Here is a 20101-nt window from a genome sequence, read left to right as displayed (position 1 = left end):
ATGATACACTCAAACCTCGATATAACGAACACGGATATAAAGAATTATCGGTTATAACGAAGTAAATGAAGAATAGTCTTGTCATAGATACAATGTTACAAATAAACGTTTATAACGAATTATCGGATAGAACGAAGTTATTTTCGTGTCAGATGTGACTTTGTTATAATAAGGTTTGAGTGTAGTGCCACAGCAATGTGGCAAGTCCCACCACACATCACTGGTCCACTAAAGATGAAGTTGGCGGGCAAAAAAATTCCGTCCGTCTTGTGGGAATCGCTTTCATGCGAAGCACTCAGCGAGTAGTTCTATGCTGCATTGTTTGGCTTTGAGCCAAACGTTACGAGATGCATCGACGTGTTTTTGTAAGTTTAATAGTTGTGTGTTCATAGTGGGCTTACCAGGCACGTCGGCAACACTGGCGTTAAAAGGGTAACTCATGGTCTGACGTAACGTCAGCACTCTCTTTAGAGCACATACGTCACTATTATCAAAACGAAGTGCACTTTAGGATCGATGATGTGAATTTCATACGTAACTTTCGTTAGCGTATTCATCCGGGGTCGACCAACGCTTGAATATAGCTTGCTGAATCATAGGAATACCAATGTAATGTTTATTAGACTGCTATAAAAGGGCAGCCAACACTGGATACACAGACATTAACATGACATGACAACTGTATCGTAGGATACATATGTAATGTCTATTACTGTGTTATAAAATTAGATAGCCAGCACCACAACCACAATTTATGTTGCACTGACATTACGTCTGCATAGGGTGTTTTTCCAAAGCAGTTTCTACACTTGGCGTGGCTCTGTGGTAGAATGCCTTACTGCCACGCAGAATGCTTGGGTCTGACTCCTGCTGGGATCCTAAGTTTTATTCTTTGCATTCTTGGGGTCAACGATGCCGATGTCGGTTTTTCTGAAAGCTCTCGCATTTAAAATACCAATGGCTGTTCTCGCGGTTTCTTTGTAGATATAAAGTGTCAATCACCTGTGGCGCATACCCGTATACCGCGGTTCGTTGTCAACAGGTAAGTGCCACACGTGTCTGCAGGAAACGGTTTGACGACGTACGCGACAAGATATTCACGTTATTCATGTCATGACCAGACAGTCATATTTGTCAAATCCTCGTACCCTCCCATGCCAATTTTGATCTACACCAAGTTAAGGAGGCGATCACGAAAGCACCCAGACGTAGGCGGCTAGATAGATAGATAGATAGATAGATAGATAGATAGATAGATAGATAGATAGATAGATAGATAGATAGATAGACAGACAGACAGACAGACAGACAGACAGACAGACAGACAGACAGACAGACAGACAGATAGATAGATAGATAGATAGATAGATAGATAGATAGATAGATAGATAGATAGATAGATAGATAGATAGATAGATAGATAGATAGATAGATAGATAGATAGATAGATAGATAGATAGATAGATAGATAGATAGATAGATAGATAGATAGATAGATAGATAGATAGATAGATAGATAGATAGATAGAAACGCTCAAAGTGCCCGGGGTTCGCTAAGAAATGCTTCGCATTTAAAAGCGTATGTGCCACAGAAATTGGGCAACTCCGACTACTCACCACTGGTCTACTAAAAATGAAGAAGTCGTCCGCGGGCAAAAAACGTACAGTCGGAATAACACTTTAGCCTAGACTATTCGATTGAGTTTTTCTTTAACTATCCTTTTCTAAACATATTAGGAATATAAAACAATTTTATCGCTAAAGTAAGGTGCCGCTCGTTTCATGGCCGATCCCCCGCAGTGGGTTGCGCCCGGTTGTCAAGGAACAACCAACCAAGCAACACTTGTATAAAGCGGCCAGTCGGCGACTTAAGCTGCCGTTTTTTTTTAATATGCAGAGGACGACGCCGTAGTGATACCAAACATAGGCATACCACATGCTGGGTCCTTGTGCCATAATTCAAGCATGAACAGTAGCTTGTAGCTGAGGTGAGGTTGCAGTTGCGGACGGCACCAGTGTCCACAGCCACGCGCGCGATTGCTTTAGCCCTTCCCTAACCGTTAAAAAAAGAAAAAAAGAATTGTAAAATATTTACCGGAATTTTTTTTCGCTTAGTTTGTAGAGGTTCTTTTCTGAATAAAACAGAACTATAGTGTCAATTCAATTGGGTTCCTTTATTTCACTTATTGCCTAAAAAAGATAGCCCGAGGATGTCTTCACCGCATGCCAATACAATGAAAGATGTCAATACCGAGACACATATGGCACAACATGGACAAGTGCGGCCATCTAGCGACGAGAAACACAGTTATGACGAGTACAGTCATCATTTCTTCCATGTGGGACCACTTTAGTTGACGACGAGTATAGTCATCGGTCATTCGGGTACAAAATCACATGACGAGTATACTCGTCAACGGGAGGTTTCCGAAAGGATTGGGCAAGTGGGTTTCAGAAGGTACGTGCCACAGAAATTTGGAAAATTCCACTACTGACCACTGGTCCATTAAACAAGAAGGGAACACACGGGCAGCAAACACGAATTAAGATTTCTGGACAGACGCAACCAGTGATTGAGCAAGGCTTTAATGAACCATCAGGATCAACCCAGTGTGGCAAACATCGCGGCCGCACGTTTCAGCTTCGCTGGTTTCAACCATTTGTACGGAGTGCTTGGACGGTGTTTAATTTGCGTTATGCTTGGGCTGCGGTTGTAATATTACGTGCTTCCTGTTGACAGCATCAGGTAATCTGTTTAGAAAATCAGAAAAAATCACAGCATATCCACGGAGTGAATGATGATGAGTGGGCGAAGCTGCGGAGGTTCATCGGTAAACCGTGAATCTTCCGTGAATTCTACCCAGTACATCATCACCGACGTGAGATCGGGCGCGTTTATACTAAAGGTTCGATGAGAGTTATGACGACTTGCAGCTCACTTTAATTTTAAATGTACGCTGTGAATTTTCATTGTTTAGAAAACCATTGCTTTAGAAAACATCTGGCGTCTTTCGTTAAGCAGCTGGTGTCTTTTCGTTTTGCTTTAGAAACATCTGGCGTTCTTTCGTTTTGCTTTTAGAAAACATCTGGCGTCTTTCGTTGGTTTATTTCATCAATCAACGGCGTTTTGAACAAAATTTTTATTGTTTAATCACGCACAGGAGAAATCTCACCAGGCACTACCTTGGAGGTAAACAATGGCTGCTAATGGGAATGAGAGACAGAAGAAGTCGGCTTTTAGCTAACACTTACACTTCTACTTCTACTAACGTTTCCTACTGGAACATGCCAATGGCTGCTAATGGGGAATGAGAGACAGAAGAATTCGGCTTTTAGTTAACGCGCACGCTGCGAATTTTTTATTGTTCAACAACGCACAGGAAAAATCTCCCACCGGCACCACCTTGGAGGTCAAGATCTGGTACTAGCGTTACGACTGGTTACGCACTACGACTACTACGACTACGAGGAACGAACGGGTGCCGCCTTAAGGAGCTTCGCCCGTAAAAACGATTTAGACCACTGTGTGCCCTACACTATGTGGGAGCTGTGAACTGTCTTTGTATGTGTTTAGGACAAGGGGGACACGGTTTAGAGCAATGCATATGTGTGTTTAGGAAAAAAGGTTTGACAAGTACCTGAGGCTAATAGATACAAATGCTTTAGAGTACTCTAACGTGCTTCACTATGGAAGAGCGGCAAACCTTCCCGGCACAGCAGTTCAAAAGGCGGGGAGCAAGGCTGTCGAAGAATTCAACAAACGCTGCGTTTAGAAAAAGAACCTTTCATCATAGGACGCTACGAACACTTGGGGCAATGTCAATACATACATGGTAGACAAACGTGACGAACCTCATCTGTAGTGAAACATGCTGTCTTGCCATGTCTCGTGACCTCCGCAGATGCCATGATGACAGAGGGTAATTTTCCGCTAATTTCTCAAAAGTCTTAAAGGCACAAGAATGTAGCAAAAGAATATGCCCTGAGTAAGCGCAGCTGCAAGATGTCTGTAAACTAAAGAATTGTTTCTTCTTCTGCAGAAATGCAGAACTAGTCTTTTTCACTCGTCGAACATCTTCTGTCGGGCACCTTCGCTTCCCAGCGCATCAAGTTACGGTGTTGTTGGGGTTTTGTCACTAAGTATTTAGGAGGAGGAGAAGGAGAACAACCTTAGAATCCTTTTAGAGCGCAAAAAATAGAGCGAGCGAGGACGAAAGAGAGAGAAAGAGAGACTGCCCCAAGGAGTTTTCCACCGTGAGAGCCAGCGAGACGCTGTGTTAGCGTCTGTAATGCCTCGTGCCTCCTCGCGCTTCTTGTGACAGCGCAACGCATGCCTCTCGCGCACAGGCACGAGAAAGTGGGTTGACCTGCGAAGCTTGGGAGAAGAAGACGTGCGTCGGGAGAAGGGACACTTTGTGTGCAGAACGCTCTAGCGTGCAGCGTTCGCGTCTGCCAGCGGTGGCGGAAGCGTGCGCAGGGTTCCCCATAAGGGGGGGGGGGGGGCGAAGGTTCATCGTAGCGCCCCCCACCCTACTAAGTCAATGTATGGGGCAGATTTTGCACCCCCCCCCCTCTTAGGTGACTAGAAAGGTCAATGTACGGGGCAGATTTTGCGTCCCCCTCCCTCTTAGGTGATTAGAGGGGGCGGCCGCCCCCCCTGCCCCCCCCCCCCCCCCCCCCTGTGCGCACGCCTATGTTGGCGAGGCCAGGTTCATCCGGTTACGTTGACGCGAAAACCGAGCATTCTATACTCCCACTCGCTCCGCGCCACGTCGCCTTGACGCATGCGCATTTGCTCAACTTATCGTAATATTACAACACCTCAACAGCTGCGCTCAGGATTCGCATCAGGCAGTATCGTAATTGTCGGTGAATTTTTTTTAAACGTCCTCGATTTATACCGAAAGTAAAAGGGGCGGCAGTGGACTACTTTCTTCTGTGATATTTTCTTAAATTCGACACTTTTCTCGGCACAGCAAAGGCACACAGACAGACAGACAGACAGACAGACAGACAGACAGACAGACAGACAGACAGACAGACAGACAGACAGACAGACAGACAGCAGACAGACAGACAGACAGACAGACAGATAGATAGATAGATAGATAGATAGATAGATAGATAGATAGATAGATAGATAGATAGATAGATAGATAGATAGATAGATAGATAGATAGATAGATAGATAGATAGATAGATAGATAGATAGATAGATAGATAAGAGGAGACAAGGCCTTATGCAGCAAATAGCATGTTTACTGAAATGGCAACCAGAGTGAAACCTCGTTCACGTTTTCGTTCACCTCCAGCCTTGAGACAAAGGCGCTCGCTATTACATTCATGATGATCATCATGGGTTACCATGCACCCTGTAAACCACGCACGTACTTTCGCACTCAGTATGACTTGCAAGACGGGAGTGTACGGCGTCACGTGCTCCGACATAATCCGTGGCTGGGATGGTTATAGCGAACTCTCGCTGTCACATAACGTATAGCACGGCCACGCAGGAACGCTACTTTACCGTTCCAGCGCAACCGTGCTGACAGTCTGTTTCGTACACACATTACAATGTTGTGAATGCTACGCAAGAAGTTTGGCGAGCAATATGTGCAATGTCGCGCAATTTTGGTGGTCAGCTTTCGGGTTGCAAACGCTTTTACGACACGACAGGCTGCAAAACGGGAACGCTGAAAAAGAAAACAACGAAATACAAGATGTCCAAGAGCAAAGTACTAACAACTGCATAACAGTTTTTTTTTTGTTGCTAGGTTGCTAGGGGCGAGGATAAGCGCGCGCGCCCGCAGCTGTTGCTATGGGAGAGGGAGTGAGAGCGGAGAGGCGCGCGGACAACGCCGGATGTCTCACATAGCCCGACTAAGAAATGCATTCGCATTTAAAAGTGCCACACGGCCCCTCATGCATTTGACTAGGACGACTCGGAGGCGAGCGGGACGTTCTGTTTGTTCTCAATAGATTGTGCTCACCCTCCTTTCCCTTTCCCATCGCCTTGCTATACTATACGATACAAGGCAATGCTCTGCTCTGCTAGCGTGCCTGGATAGCCGAGTGGTTAGGACGCTCGCCTTCGGATCGAGGGTACGCGGATTCTAATCCCGCCTTGCCATGAAATTTTTCTCGCCAAGAATTTCTCTCTATGTTTCTTTCTCTCTCTCTCTGTCTGGTTCTTTATCTTTCTTCCCCTCTCTCTGTACTCGTTCGCTCAATCATCAGGGTTATTCCATCCTGCGCCGGAGGAATCGGCGCACGTGTTTTGGGAGCGAAGCAGAAGATGAAGAGGAGGACTGAGAGGAAGAAGAGGACAAAGAGCGCGCGTTCCGATTCATGATGATGATAGTTTCTTTTCGCACTACCCGGCGCAACGAACAGGTTTAAGAGCTCCGCTCTTAAAAAAGGAATTTAAGGCTTTCGCCCTAATAATGGCCTGATGTACCAAGCGGGATCCCCAAAACTACTCGAACGGTCACTGAAGCCACAATATTGGATGCAACGTTTTGCCTGTCCACCTAAGCTTAAGTAGTAAGCATAACCAGAATCAGCTCACTTGGCATTTTTGACTGGATAAAATGAAGTAGCTGCTTACCTAGCTGATAAAACAGGCAGCTAGTTTATTCGCGATTACGCTAGTTGGTACCGGTGAAGGGAACCAGTTAACCGGACGCTTTCCTGCGGGTCCAAAGTGACCATTAAGTTGAATTGACTATTACAAGCAAAGCTTGTTATGAGTTACAGATTTCGGTGACGCGAGAAGCCCAGAAATGCGGCGCTCGAAGGTGTATTTGTACTGGAGCATGCGTATTTGTACGCGCCGTTTTGCAACAACTGGAGCTCTCTCGATCGTGGGCTTGTGTCAGCGATCAGCCGCTTCTGATATGGCAATCTGATACCTTATCGAGGCGACTTGTCATTTCACGTTACGACATTTCATTGTTGCTTGGATATGAACGCATGACCGACCTTCGTTGTTACCTGCAGCAACTGAACTGTTGCGCCGCTGAGCACGTAGACGAAGGTCCGATTCCTGTGCTTCTTGAGGACCACCGGACTTCACGATCGCCTGTGAACTAACAGCGCGAGTTCGTGTTGTGTAGTTTATCCATCCCTTTCTTACTCTTCTTCTTTCTTCTTTACCCTTTCTTTTCTATTATTTCCCCTTCCCCCACCCCAAGTGCAGGGTAGCCAACCGAGCCAAAGCTTGGTTAACCTCCCTGCCTTTCCTCTTCGTATCTCTCTCTCTCTCTCTCTCTCCCGGCATGGAGGAAGGAAACAGTTAGGAGGGAGCATTGCGCGATGTGATAGAAAGAAAGAAAGAAGGAAAGAAAGAAAGAAAGAAAGAAAGAAAGAAAGAAAGAAAGAAAGAAAGAAAGAAAGAAAGAAAGAAAGAAAGAAAGAAAGAAAGAAAGAAAGAAGAAAGAGTGAAATGCATACTACGTCAGGCACGAGCACGCGAAGCTTCGCTTGCCCCCAGTTTCCGGAAAGGGGAAGGGTTCCTGATTTCTTGCTTTTTTTTGTTTTTGGCAGATTAGAAGTTTGTGCTATAGTCGGTGATGCGTACTTGGTAAAGTGGAACGCAGTGAAGCGCTCGTCCCGTCTGTCTCACCTTTCTGTCCCGTTTATTGCGCTTCGCTTTACCATGTTTTTTGTTCGTTATTTCTTGCGCAGAAGAACCAGCAATACGAGCCGTCTTTCGAGGCGTTGAATTCGCGGACGTCTCGTCAACTGCCCGATCATCATGCTTCTGCGCCTGCTGAGCGCCGCCTGCCTCGTAGCGGCCGCGGCTGTGGCCAGTCCGCGACCACCGGAGGAGGAGGCCTTCGAGGTGGAACGCAAGTCGACGCCGCTGCTCGCCAAGAAGAGCGGCGTCGCTTCCTCGGACTCGTGCTCCCTGGACGCCACCCTGGCCTCCATGACCATGGGCGACATGGAGCGGCTCATCGAGCGCTTCGCCAAGCTGCAGGGCATGACCGTGTCCGGAGTCGTCAAGCAGCTCTACTCGGCCCTCTACTCGTCCATCAAGCGGAAGGTCGCCGGTGAAGAGGTATGCGTCACGGAAAAAAAATTGATGTCTGAGGTTGCTTAATTAAAGGGGCCCTGCAACACTTTTCGGACAGGGTCAGGGAATTCTGCCGATTAGTAGTCGAGGCTCCTGCGAACATGTGGGTCAAATATTGCAGCGTGGCACGCGGCATGGTATCTACAATTAAATTTCAAATTCACCTAGAATGGCTCGCTCTTCTCTTGAAAAATGATTCCATATGCCGAAAATCAACATGGACACGGCCATTGGCTGATATGAACATCGTGAGCTGCATAGTAGCAGCGGCCGCAGCGGTGTGCCGCGCCGCGCCCGCGCCGCCCTCTATACACACCAGCGCGATCGTAGACACTTTGAAAGCGAGCCGTGCGTTCAATGAAAACAAGCAAAAAATGTGCCCAAGGTCATGCCAGGCGCTCACGTATGGGCCTAGCTTCTTGCCTCCATTGTCATCCCCCCTGTGTAGCTTTTAGCGCGCTCGGTGGGACGAAAGGTGGGAGAAAGCGCTTTAAAGGGACACTAAAGAGAAACAATGAATTGATTTAGATCGATAGATTGTGCTCTGAGAACTCTAATGTCGTTAATTTCGCTATCATAGGTTTCTTAATAGAGGAGAAAATCAAAGTTTAATTTTTAAATTTCGCGCCGAAACCACCCCACGTGACGTCACGGATTTCAAAGTGTACTTATCGTATTTTGGCGCCATTGACTCAAGAAAATTACCCCAAACTCGGTACGTTAAGTCTATGGCCCCCTCAGAGGACAATGTACTTCATTTTTACCGATTAGGAACTACGTAGTCCCTAGCAAGCGCCGTCAAAACATGTGACGTCACCGCGAATGGTGAGGAAACTTCAAGGTGGCGTCGCCACCCACATTTTGTTTTTGCGCGTTTTCTCGCTTACTAAGTGTCTTCTCGCAGCAAGCGTGGTGTTTTTGGTATCGTGAAAGAGTACTTTACTAATATGAGAAAAATCGTTTTGTTCTTTAGTGTCCCTTAAAAGCGTGCGACATATCCCTGTAACTCCGCTCGTACTTGACGGGTTCTATAACTTTTTCCGGCAGTCGATTCGTGAGGCAAAAGCTCACAGGGTCCCTTATGCAGTCACCTAATAAGACTGGAAGGCAAAAGACGTCTTCTTTTTCTTCTTAGTCGATGTAATCGATCCTGCACCGCCAGCCTCCGAAAGCCTTTCTGCACCTAACGTGTATTTCCACTGCCTCCAAGATCGGAGGCATCTCACCTGGTTTTACAGTGCCTCCATGATCGACCCACCTTTGACCAAGCTAGGACGTCATGTGATGACGTCGTCATGCGACGTTACGTCACGCGACGTCACTGGGATGTCATAATGAAGTCACAAAAAATCGGCGATTTGTGACGTCATGATGACGTCATATGGGGATGTCATCACATGATGATTTTTTGCACCCCTCGTGTTGACGCCGCCGTCGGGGAAGCCGACAGCGGCTTTCCCCGACGGCGTCACTGGGACGTCATAATGAAGTCACAAAAAATCGGCAATTTGTGACGTCATGATGACGTCATATGGGGATGTCATCACATGATGATTTTTTGCACCCCTCGTGTTGACGCCGCCGTCGGGGAAGCCGACAGCGGCTTTCCCCGACGGCGTCACTGGGACGTCATAATGAAGTCACAAAAAATCGGCGATTTGTGACGTCATGATGACGTCATATGGGGATGTCATCACATGATGATTTTTTGCACCACTCGTGTTGACGCCGCCGTCGGAGAAACCGACAGCGGCTTTCCCCGACGGCGTCACTGGGACGTCGTAATGAAGTCACAAAAAATTGGTGATTTGTGACGTCATGATGACGTCATGTGGGGATGTCATCACATGATGATTTTTTGCACCCCTCGTGTTGACGCCGCCGTCGGGGAAGCCGACAGCGGCTTTCCCCGACGGCGTCACTGGGACGTCATAATGAAGTGACAAAAAATCGGCGATTTGTGACGTCATGATGACGTCATATGGGGATGTCATCACATAATGATTTTTTGCACCACTCGTGTTGACGCCGCCGTCGGGAGAAGCCGACGCGGGAAGCCGGTCAATTCTCGCGATCGATGAGGCATCAAAGGCTTTCGCCTTAATAGACTCTGATAGCCAGGTCATTCGATGATTGTTTGGAAAAATGTTGCAGGGCCCCTTTTAAAGCGTACCTAAACTCTCTACGCTTAGGGAGAGGCATTAACTCTCTTTAGGGTCCCACGACTCTCCGATGTGAGATAATGATCTCCAAAGATTATTATACTCTCGTCGTTTTTTTTTCTTAGTGTATAATCAGCCACTTTGCTGCACTTAATTCGAAGATTAACAATGCAATGAACAATATCACGCAGTTCTCGCAAAACAGCGTCGCGCATTGTGAGGAATTCTTTTCTACTCTAAGAAAAAATCAAATATTTGTGGAATATTTGGGTCACGCAATCATAATCGTCACTGACCTCGCGTGCTTTCCTTGCGTTGTCACCGCGGTTCCGGCCCTTCCCGGTCACGAACGGCCCGCGCTGGCAGTGTTATACGTAGCATTCTTAATAGGAAATTGGCGAGAGCCGAGTTTTAAAGAAAGGAAACGCGAGCGAGCCAGGTTACGATTATCGTTGCGTGGCAGAAATACTCCCCAAATACTCGACTTTTTCTTAGCGAGCAGGCCTATATTCTGCCATCAAACGTACGGCATGCTCGTCTACGGGGGCACAGGCTTCGGGACTTCTGTTAACATCTGGGTGCCGGCAATCATCCAAGATCTCGAGAGCCTGTTAACTCAGCCAGTAGTAATTGCAGCGATAGTAATAGTAACTGCAATAGTAATAAATTGCCTTTCTCTCTCGCAGGGACTTTCGCCGATGGCACTGGAGGCGATCCAGGAGCTGTGCCTAGGTGGCGCTGGTCCCGCCTACCAGCTGGTGCCCCCTCACGGTCCCATCTTCTCGGGCCTCAGCAGCGCCTTCATGCCGAACACTGAGTTCGCGCCCCTGCCGCCCATCAGGAATCTGCGACCGCCGGTCAGTACATGCTGGCGCTTGCAATACATCTGTCATAGATGTGAAGATTGCTACTAGAAGTAATTAAATTATATTAGTAATTGTCTTTCTAAGATTTCTTAAAATGTAATTAAAATACGTTACATATTACAGCTGGCCCAAAGTAATGACATTACATTACTATTACTTGTGAAAAGTAACGAAATTACTTTGAAATAATGAAAGGGAAAACTTACAAGCACTCGTCTGTAGCATAAGCCTACAAGGAAATCCAGACGGATTTCTCGGAAAGAAAGCTTCATAGTTGACGATATATTCGCCCTGGAGCGGGGATCGAACCCGAGACCAGTGGCTTTCCTGAGCGGTCGCTCTACCAATTACCTTAGCGAAGCTCTATCATTCATGCACAACTCATGTGCGTTTTATTTACAGAACATATACATAGAACTCTCAGAGATATTCGTTCGAATTTCCAAGCTTGAGGTTTTGGCACTCGGATTAACTTGTCTTTGGTATATTTCTCTCCTTTTTGGGTCAATTTTTTATGTTGTAAGGAAAGCAAACATGCTGTATTTTAGTAAAAGGTAATTGGAAAAGTAAGGAATGATTTTTTTTAAATTAATCGCTTGAAGTAATTCATTAGATTACCATTGAAGCAAAAAGTAATTTAATTACTGTAATTCCATTCCTGCCAAGCATGTATACCGTTTCGTTAGCGTCTCGATGGAGCCATTGATCGCATAATCGCATGATCACTGGCTCGATCAATCGATTGATCGACTGATTGACGTTAACACCTTTCAGTAGGTCAATCAGTCGATCAATCGATTGATCGACTGATTGACCTACTGAAAGGTGTTAACGTCCCAGTGCGACAGCCAGGCTTTCAGAGGCGATATAGTGAAGTTCTCGAGATTAATTTTGATTACGTGCCACGCTGCCACGCTCACTGTTTCATATTTCGACCCCGGCGGCAACAATGTCATAGGATACGGTATGGAAATAGAAATAATAAAAACAAATCGCTCGTGGAAGTTGATTTGGGAGCACGTCAGAGAACTCTGGTTAATTATAACATCTTGAGGGGCTAGTTGGTGCATTCTAGCGAACGATTTTCAACTGCACACAATTAGAGAAAGGACAACACGGAAAAAGAAACTAAAAAAAGACAGGTTTTGTGTTTCTTCTTTGGTGTTATCCTTTTCTTAATTGCGCGCAGTTCACGATCGTTTATCTGAGAACTTCTAATGGACTAAAATGAGCGAATTCGAAGCGTCGCACTGTTTGCACTGTCCCTCATAATACACTGTGCCATTTCGATATATAAAAACTGTGTGCCACTTTGCACCACTTGGGGCCTATTTAATTAAACGTGCGCTCGAAGCACGGCGGACGGCCCACTGTAGCTGGTTTATCGCCTGGCTTGCTACTCCAGGTGTCGTGTGTTGACTATGGTATATGGGTCATTCCACGCCAACTGTCCCAGCCTTGGCGCTCGACCATCTGCGATTTGAATGAAAAAAAATCGAGGACTATCTATCCAAAGCCAGAAGCCTTCCACCAAAATATTTTTGGAAAAAAAAATTTCAGTGCCGCGAACCCTATGTGAAGTTTTTCGGAAAGCTCGAAACTATGGCTCGGAAAATGCGTTTTCAAAAAATCTCTTCTTCATATATTAGACTAGGACAAAATTTTCCCTACATAACGATCGTAGGCTTCTCACCTAAAATAAGTTTCACGAACGTTTAGGCTTTCGTGGGTTTTTCATGCGGCCTTAAATATTGACAATATGACCCATATTGGGGATTTTTTCATAGAAAGGCGACATTCAGGGAAATGTAATATTTTGATTTAACTGATTGCCAGCAAGTTTTACTGTAGCCCAAAAATAGTTTAAGACGTATATGGCGTGAAATGGTGTGTATAGAGCTGGCGACAAAGTTGCAAGAAAGTTCATTTTCGCACATGTTTAGTCGTAAATTTAACATTGAGGTGCTCCTAGTAAAATTATGCTAAATAGCGCATTTACTAGCAACACTAGTTGTCTACTGACTGAGAAAGTTTTATCAAATTACTTTTTGTTTTAAGGAAGAAAAACATTTTTGAAGTTGTGTTCTGCCGATGTCTATTTTTGCTCGTGTTTTCTGTTCGCAGAAACGCGTCCAGCGGTTAGTACAACCTACATGGGCGCGAGGTTCGCCACGGAACAGCTAGACAACATAAAAATCTCTGCCCGTGCTTATCTGAATGCTTTACTAGCGATTATTGGCCTGAGTAAAAGAGAACTACGAACTCCGCTAGAGTGAATTTAACCACATACAGCTGTCCATTGAAGGTCGGCATAGTGAGCTTACGCAACAGCGGCAAGTGACACCGATGCGTGCAACAACCCGTTGCCTGCGCAAAGGTTTAAAAGTGGCAAAAGGAACAGATTAGTTGCTTTAACAAAGCAGATCAGTTGCACTTGTGACGAACACAATCGTATATAAGCATAGGCGTGCGCAGGGTTCCCCATCAGGGAGGGGGGGGGGGCGAAGGTTCATCGCAACGCACCCCCCCCCCCCCTATTAAGTGAATGTACGAGGCAGATTTTGCGCCCCTCCTCCTTCTTAGGTGACAAGGTGGTCAATGTATGGGGCGGAATTTGCGCCCGTCGTCTTAGGTGACTGGGAGGGGGGCGCCCCCCTGCCCCCCCTGTGCGCACGCCTATGTATATAAGTGATGATGTTTGACCAGGAACAGTGAATTGGTGCAAAAGTACAACATGCGCTTCCTATTACAGCAACTGAATTTTTCTTTAATCGTAGTGTTCTTCCCACTTTTATATCTGTGCGCAGGCAACGGGTTGTTGCACTGCATCGGTGTCACTTGCCGCTGTTGCGTAAGCTCACTATGCCGACCTTCAATGGACAGCTGTATGTGGTTAAATTCACTCTAGCGGAGTTCTTATTTCTCTTTTACTCAGGCCAATACTCGCTAGTAAAGCATTCAGATAAGCACGGGCTGAGATTTTTATGTTGTCTAGCTGTTCCGTGGCGAACCTCGCGCCCATGTGGGTTGTACTAACCGCTGGACGCGTTTCTGAGAAAACACGAGCAAAAATAGACATCGGCAGAACACAACTTCAAAAATTTTTTTTCTTCCTTAAAACAAAAAGTAATTTGATAAAGCTTTCTCAGTCAGTAGACAACTAGTGTTGCTAGTAAATGCGCTATTTAGCATAATTTTACTAGGAGCACCTCAATGTTAAACTTACGACTAAATATGTGCGAAAATGAACTTTCTTGCAACTTTGTCGCCAGCTCTATACACACCATTTCACGCCATATACGTCTTAAACTATTTTTGGGCTACAGTAAAACTTGCTGGCAATCAGTTAAATCAAAATATTACATTTCCCTGAATGTCGCCTTTCTATGAAAAAATCCCCAATATGGGTCATATTGTCAATATTTAAGGCCGCATGAAAAACCCACGAAAGCCTAAACGTTCGTGAAACTTATTTTAGGTGAGAAGCCTACGATCGTTATGTAGGGAAAATTTTGTCCTAGTCTAATATATGAAGAAGAGATTTTTTGAAAACGCATTTTCCGAGCCATAGTTTCGAGCTTTCCGAAAAACTTCACATAGGGTTCGCGGCACTGAATTTTTTTTTTTCCAAAAATATTTTGGTGGAAGGCTTCTGGCTTTGGATAGATAGTCCTCGATTTTTTTCATTCAAATCGCAGATGGTCGAGCGCCAAGGCTGGGACAGTTGGCGTGGAATGACCCATATACAATGATCACATATACACCATATACACACAAATAGCACATACAGTCACAGACACACATATATACATAAAAAGAGTCATTCACAAACTTTGGTTAAGCCGAGTGTTCCTCAAGAACACCAACAGCGCTTTTGTGTTGCGCGTCGCACAACCGCTGTCTTGCCACGGGCCGAGAAGGTGCCGCAGCTCCAAGCTCGAGCCGCGTTGCAAATGAAGTTCTACCTTCATAATCTGTCATTCGGTGTCGTAACGGGCATAGGCGTGCGCAAGGTTCCCTATTAGGGGGGGGGGGGCAAAGGTTCTTCTCTGTGCCCCCCCCCCCCCGCTCTACTAAGTCAATATATGGGGCAGATTTTACGCCCCCTCCCCCTCTTGGGTGACTATAAGGGTCAATGTACGGGGAAGATTTTGCGCCCCCCTCTTAGGTGATTAGGGGGGGCGCCCCCCCCTGCCACCTCTTTGCGCACGCCTATGGTAACGGGAACAGTCGCACAGTACGTGCTTTAAGTTTTCCCAAGTGTTACATGTGGTGCACGTGGGTGAGTCCGACTGCCTGATATTGTGCTTGAAGTATTTCGTGTAGGCAACGTCGAGTCTCAGCCGGTGAATGCAAGTTTCGTCTTGCCTGGTTAGTCTCTGTGGCATATAAAAGCTACACGTCGGATCCATTCTGTGCAGCGGTCCGTACTGGTTATTTGCATCGCACCATATTGTTCGCTGCAGATTCCGCGCGAACGCCGACACCAAAGTCGCTGCGTCTTTTCTTGAAAAAGGAATGTCGATCCGGAGTCGCTAATACTTCCTGTCTCATAATCCTATCATGGTTTTGGAAATTATTATAGAAATTATTGTTATTAAGCACGGGGGACAAACATTTCTGCGCGAACTATCTGTAGACTGTCTTCCGCCTTGCTGCCTTAATGGTTGCGGTGCTCAGCTGCTGACCCGGAAGTCGCGCGTTCGATTCCGACCGAGGCGGTTTCATTTCGATGAAGGCAAAATTTTGGAGGCCCGTGCGATGTCAGTGCTTGTTAAAGAACACCCAATTGTCGAAATTTCCGGAGCTCTCCACTACGGCAAGCCTCATAATCATATCGTGGTTTTGGCACGCAAAGAAGATATTACTATTATTGTTGTTGGAGTTCTAAGTCCCAAAAGCACGATATTATTATGAGGGACGCCGTAGCGTAGGGCTTCGGAAATTTCGGCCACCTGGGGTTCTTTAACCCGCACATAAATCTAAGCGCACGAGCCTCTACAATATTATTATTATCTGTGGACTATAGTTTAACTAATCAACTGTAGTACGAGACTTGCTTGGGGGGACGTATCCGGTGTCCGTTTGTTATAAATGCAACTCAAGCGGTGGATACAATTTGTTCTTTTCGCGCTGACAAGGCGATTCGCGCGGTATTCGGCCACTAATCTTTTCGCCGATAACGAGTCCGTGTAGAATTTCACGCGCGAGTATTATCTCGCGTACACTGCTCGTATGAACGACACGCGCGATCCTCTAAATCAGCCGCGCTGCCGCATTCCGCTCGATGAAATTCTAGATGGCCCTCTCCCCCTCCTCCCCTCGGCGGTTAAGTAATCGACGATGTCGCCGCCCCATTTTTCTTTTCTCGGAATGAAGCACTTGGGGCCTTATATAAGATGTCTTGGCATATAGCCCAGAAACATGTCCCACGCTCGGTTCGTTCTATAGACTATTTTACGGGTGTGCATTGGTGCCGCCATAGTGGGCTATGTTAAGTGTTCCGTTTTGTATCTTTAACAAATAAACGAACTGCGCTACGGTAGGCGCATGCGCGTGAAAGTGGTAGGGTTGGTGCATTCGACATCCCATGACTTTATTAATTTACGTTGGAATATATATACAAAAAATGAGAAAACATTCCTTTGAACAACCCAAAACCCAAGGGCGCGGCGCCCATGTGTCTTACGTAAAATTGTCTATAGATGTTATTACTTTCGTCTCATCATCAGCACCGTTATCACAATCTTCTTCGATTGTGGTGATGATTATGACCAGATAGACACCCTGGGTGGCTTTCGCCTCCGAGTCATCTCAGGCGAACGCATAAGGGACCCTGTGAGTTTCTAACCTCGGCTTCAACCTATTAACGTTTTCAAAATTTGGGAAGTTTTTTCTTAAACTGGCCTTTTTCTCAAATTAGACACTGAATACTTCTCTACTAAAAAGCAAGTTTCTGCTGTTAAAAAAAAAAAGAACTCGAGGCACATACGAAGTCTAATTAGCTTAATAAATTTTATTGCCAATTACTGGAGAAAGAGGGGTGGTTATATGCTAATGATTGAGAATAAGAACAAAACATGAACAAGGACGCTTTTAGAAATTTTCAGAACACTGAGAATAGTTTCACCATTCTGAAATTTTTAATCATTTTGACAACGACGAAGAGCTTTTCCGTCAAGCGGACGAGCTACACTCCTCCGAAACGGGGAAGAGTTAACGTTAAGCTAGTGTCGGTTGGATGGAAAATGTTTGAACAAGTGGTGTCGCTGAGGCCAATGTTTCGATAAGTGGGAATGTTCTCGTCAAGGCTGCCCTGTCAGTTGGACGGCAACATACACTTTCGCGTTCCATGTTAGGGTGTCTATCAAGGTCATTCATCGCGTGGCAAAAGCGAAAGCGTGGCAGGCGTGACGTCACGCAACGTGATCCGCAGCTGCGCTCGGTCGGAGCCAAGCCGCTGGGGTACCACGTCACCCGGCGAAGGTTTAATTAAACGCTGTGGTCATTGCCTTCGCAAAACCGGCCAAACACACATTTTGTTCGTAATAACTAGGCTTATTGGAGTTAAACCTCTAGCCAATTTTTTATGAAGCAATCGGCTAGCCACCCGGGCAATTAATGTGCGGTGGCGCTCCTTCATGGTCTTTTGGCAGCCCGGCGCCAAGCTGCTGGTTCAGACCGGCGGCGAAGACCTGGACGCCAGCATCACCGTCTCCCCCAAGATGTCCCTGGTGGAGGCCTTGAGGCGCGCCGACTACAAGCTGGCCGCGGACACCGGCCGAGGAAGTGGCGTCCTTCACCTGGGCTTCTCGGCCACGCGCGCCTGCTACATCGTCGAGTCCGTCGCGGGTGTCAGGGCGTCGCCCGAGCGTGCCTGGAAGATCACCATCTCAGACCGCTTCGGAAAGGTAAGAAAGGAAACCGGATGGAGTTTTTCTAGGGGTGTACAGCGTGACCTCCGAGATGGCGCGCAGCAAATTTTGAGGAAGCGTTCTCTCACTTTATTCATATCGTTAGACGTTTAGTCTATCTTGCTCTTTCTTCCAATGAATGAAAAAAGGGGAATGGAACAAGGCCTCGTAATTGTGGTAGTGCAGCTGCAGACAATAAATACACGAGGAACAGAGAAGTATTCATTCTAAAAAGACATGGCGTGCAAACACGGACACAAGAAAAAAAGGCAGGGCACCACAAACGCCGAGAACAGAGAAGAACTCATGGCATGTGCTGTCCTCGGAACTGAAGTTCTTTTATTGAAAACGTTTCTTTTATGCAGCCTGAATCGGTCACGCAAAAATTGACACTGGTGTGAGCAAACCACGTCAAGATGACTTCGTTGTTTGGCGCTGCTCTACCACAATTATGAACACAAACCAATTAACTTGCCCACCTACTCGTTATCCTGCCGCGATCAAGGGCTCGTTACATTGTTTTACACAGCCTAGTGAAACTGAAACCAACCAACAACGAAGACAAGGAAGTTGTGAGGGACATTATTCGTAGTTTTACAGAAGAGCTATTATATGCTCGAGGTTTGCCGTGTGTCGTAGATAGAAGATTATCCGTCACCATAAACCGGCACGCGCTCCCTTCATCATCTTCTTCCTCGCTCCCAGAACACGTGCGCCGATTTGTCCGGCATGAGATGCAATAACCCTGATGGGCGAGAGAACGAGTACATAGAGAGAGAGAGAGAGAAAGAAAGAGAGCGAGAGAGAAAGGAAGAGAAATTCTTGGCGGCGTGTTGAAATTAGCCTCGTATAACTTTACGTCATATTAGCCTTCAAGCTCGTATAACTTGAACATTTCTACTTCGCGTGGAGAATGTGCCCTACATAGCACCTTATGACGTAAGTCCGAGAAAAGTTTTTCTAATAATCTTAATCTTCTGAGGAATACATGATAGTGCGAACTCCAGGAAAACAAGGACGTTCGGAAGTGAAAGGTCGGAAGCTGATCGCTTCTAACCCTTTCTGTCGCACGTCTGTGTTTTCCTCTCCGCATTACCACGTATTTCAGCCATCCCTCCCAGCTACATATTTTACTTCTTACTGTTATGTATCATATTTTAAGAACAGGAAAAACGCTAAACATCAACCTTAGTTTCATAGGTCTTTACCTTAAACATCCTGCCGCCCGGTTCTTGGCCCATTCCCCTTTGTCGGTTAGTGCCACCAGGAAGGGGATCATAATCAACATAAAAGACTAATACGAGCTCTTGAAAATCTATTAGATGTTTCGTGTAAATGTGGATGACACTGTACATTATGTAAGGCATAAGTCTTACATAATATACAGGTACAGGGAGCTCTCATGTGTGTCGTTCGTGGCTTTGCTCCTGGCGTCGTTCCTAATCTCTCCGTGTCGTGCGCTCTGTTACTCGCTTAATAACACCATTGAGACTTGAAAATTCTCGTAACACTAACCCTACCTTGTGCTTAATGCGTGCGCAGTTGGTGTACGAAGACATCTGCCTGCCTTCGACGGAGGACCTAGTGGTTCAGCCGAGGATGAAAATCACCCTGACCTACGTCGAAACCAAGCGGAAAACGCAGTGATCACGCTGCGCAACGACGCACTGCCTTAACGGGGCTGCCCGCCCTGCACGGGTGAAAATCTTCGCCCAGAGCCCCACGCCATTACACTACGTGTTAACTTATTTCCTGTCTCCCGCCTCGCTGTATGCTACAACTACCTCCACGTCTGAATAAGGGATGCCGCTGTCTGCCTGTCGGTTCTCTTTCGGCCAGCCAACGAGGGGGTGCTTAGATTCCAACGCAGCGCCTGTGGTCACAGTTTACTCGCGCCTCGGCCATATACGCTATCGTGACGGTCGTAGGCTTTAACTGCGAGATGTGGTGAAAGCGATAGTAAGACGGTGAATGGTTCCTCGACAACCACCGCCAGGCGCACGCGTCTTTTGTTAGTGAGAGCAGCCGATTTTGCTCGTCACGGGCATCGAAGGCTTATTGCCCAAGGCCAAAGACGTAAGC

General features: G+C 46.4%; 1 protein-coding gene across 1 annotated transcript in view; it reads left to right on the top strand.

Annotated features, from left to right (window-relative positions):
- The window catches only part of LOC119389888 (uncharacterized), a 29687-nt gene extending 9920 nt beyond the window's left edge, over window positions 1–19767 (top strand). Inside the window, exons 2-5 of the mRNA XM_037657303.2 lie at window positions 7687–8062; window positions 10926–11096; window positions 17762–18016; window positions 19562–19767. Coding sequence (XP_037513231.1) covers window positions 7757–8062; window positions 10926–11096; window positions 17762–18016; window positions 19562–19666 — 837 coding nt within the window. The 5' untranslated portion in view covers window positions 7687–7756 and the 3' untranslated portion in view covers window positions 19667–19767. The remainder of the gene's footprint in view (window positions 1–7686; window positions 8063–10925; window positions 11097–17761; window positions 18017–19561) is intronic.
- The last annotated feature ends 334 nt before the right edge of the window (window positions 19768–20101 follow it).

The sequence above is a fragment of the Rhipicephalus sanguineus genome, chromosome 4 (assembly GCF_013339695.2).
Source record: "Rhipicephalus sanguineus isolate Rsan-2018 chromosome 4, BIME_Rsan_1.4, whole genome shotgun sequence".
In the NCBI taxonomy this organism is placed as follows: Eukaryota; Metazoa; Arthropoda; class Arachnida; order Ixodida; family Ixodidae; genus Rhipicephalus; species Rhipicephalus sanguineus.
The sequence above is the reverse complement of the archived record's forward strand: the minus strand, read 5'-3'. Positions and strand labels throughout refer to the sequence as shown.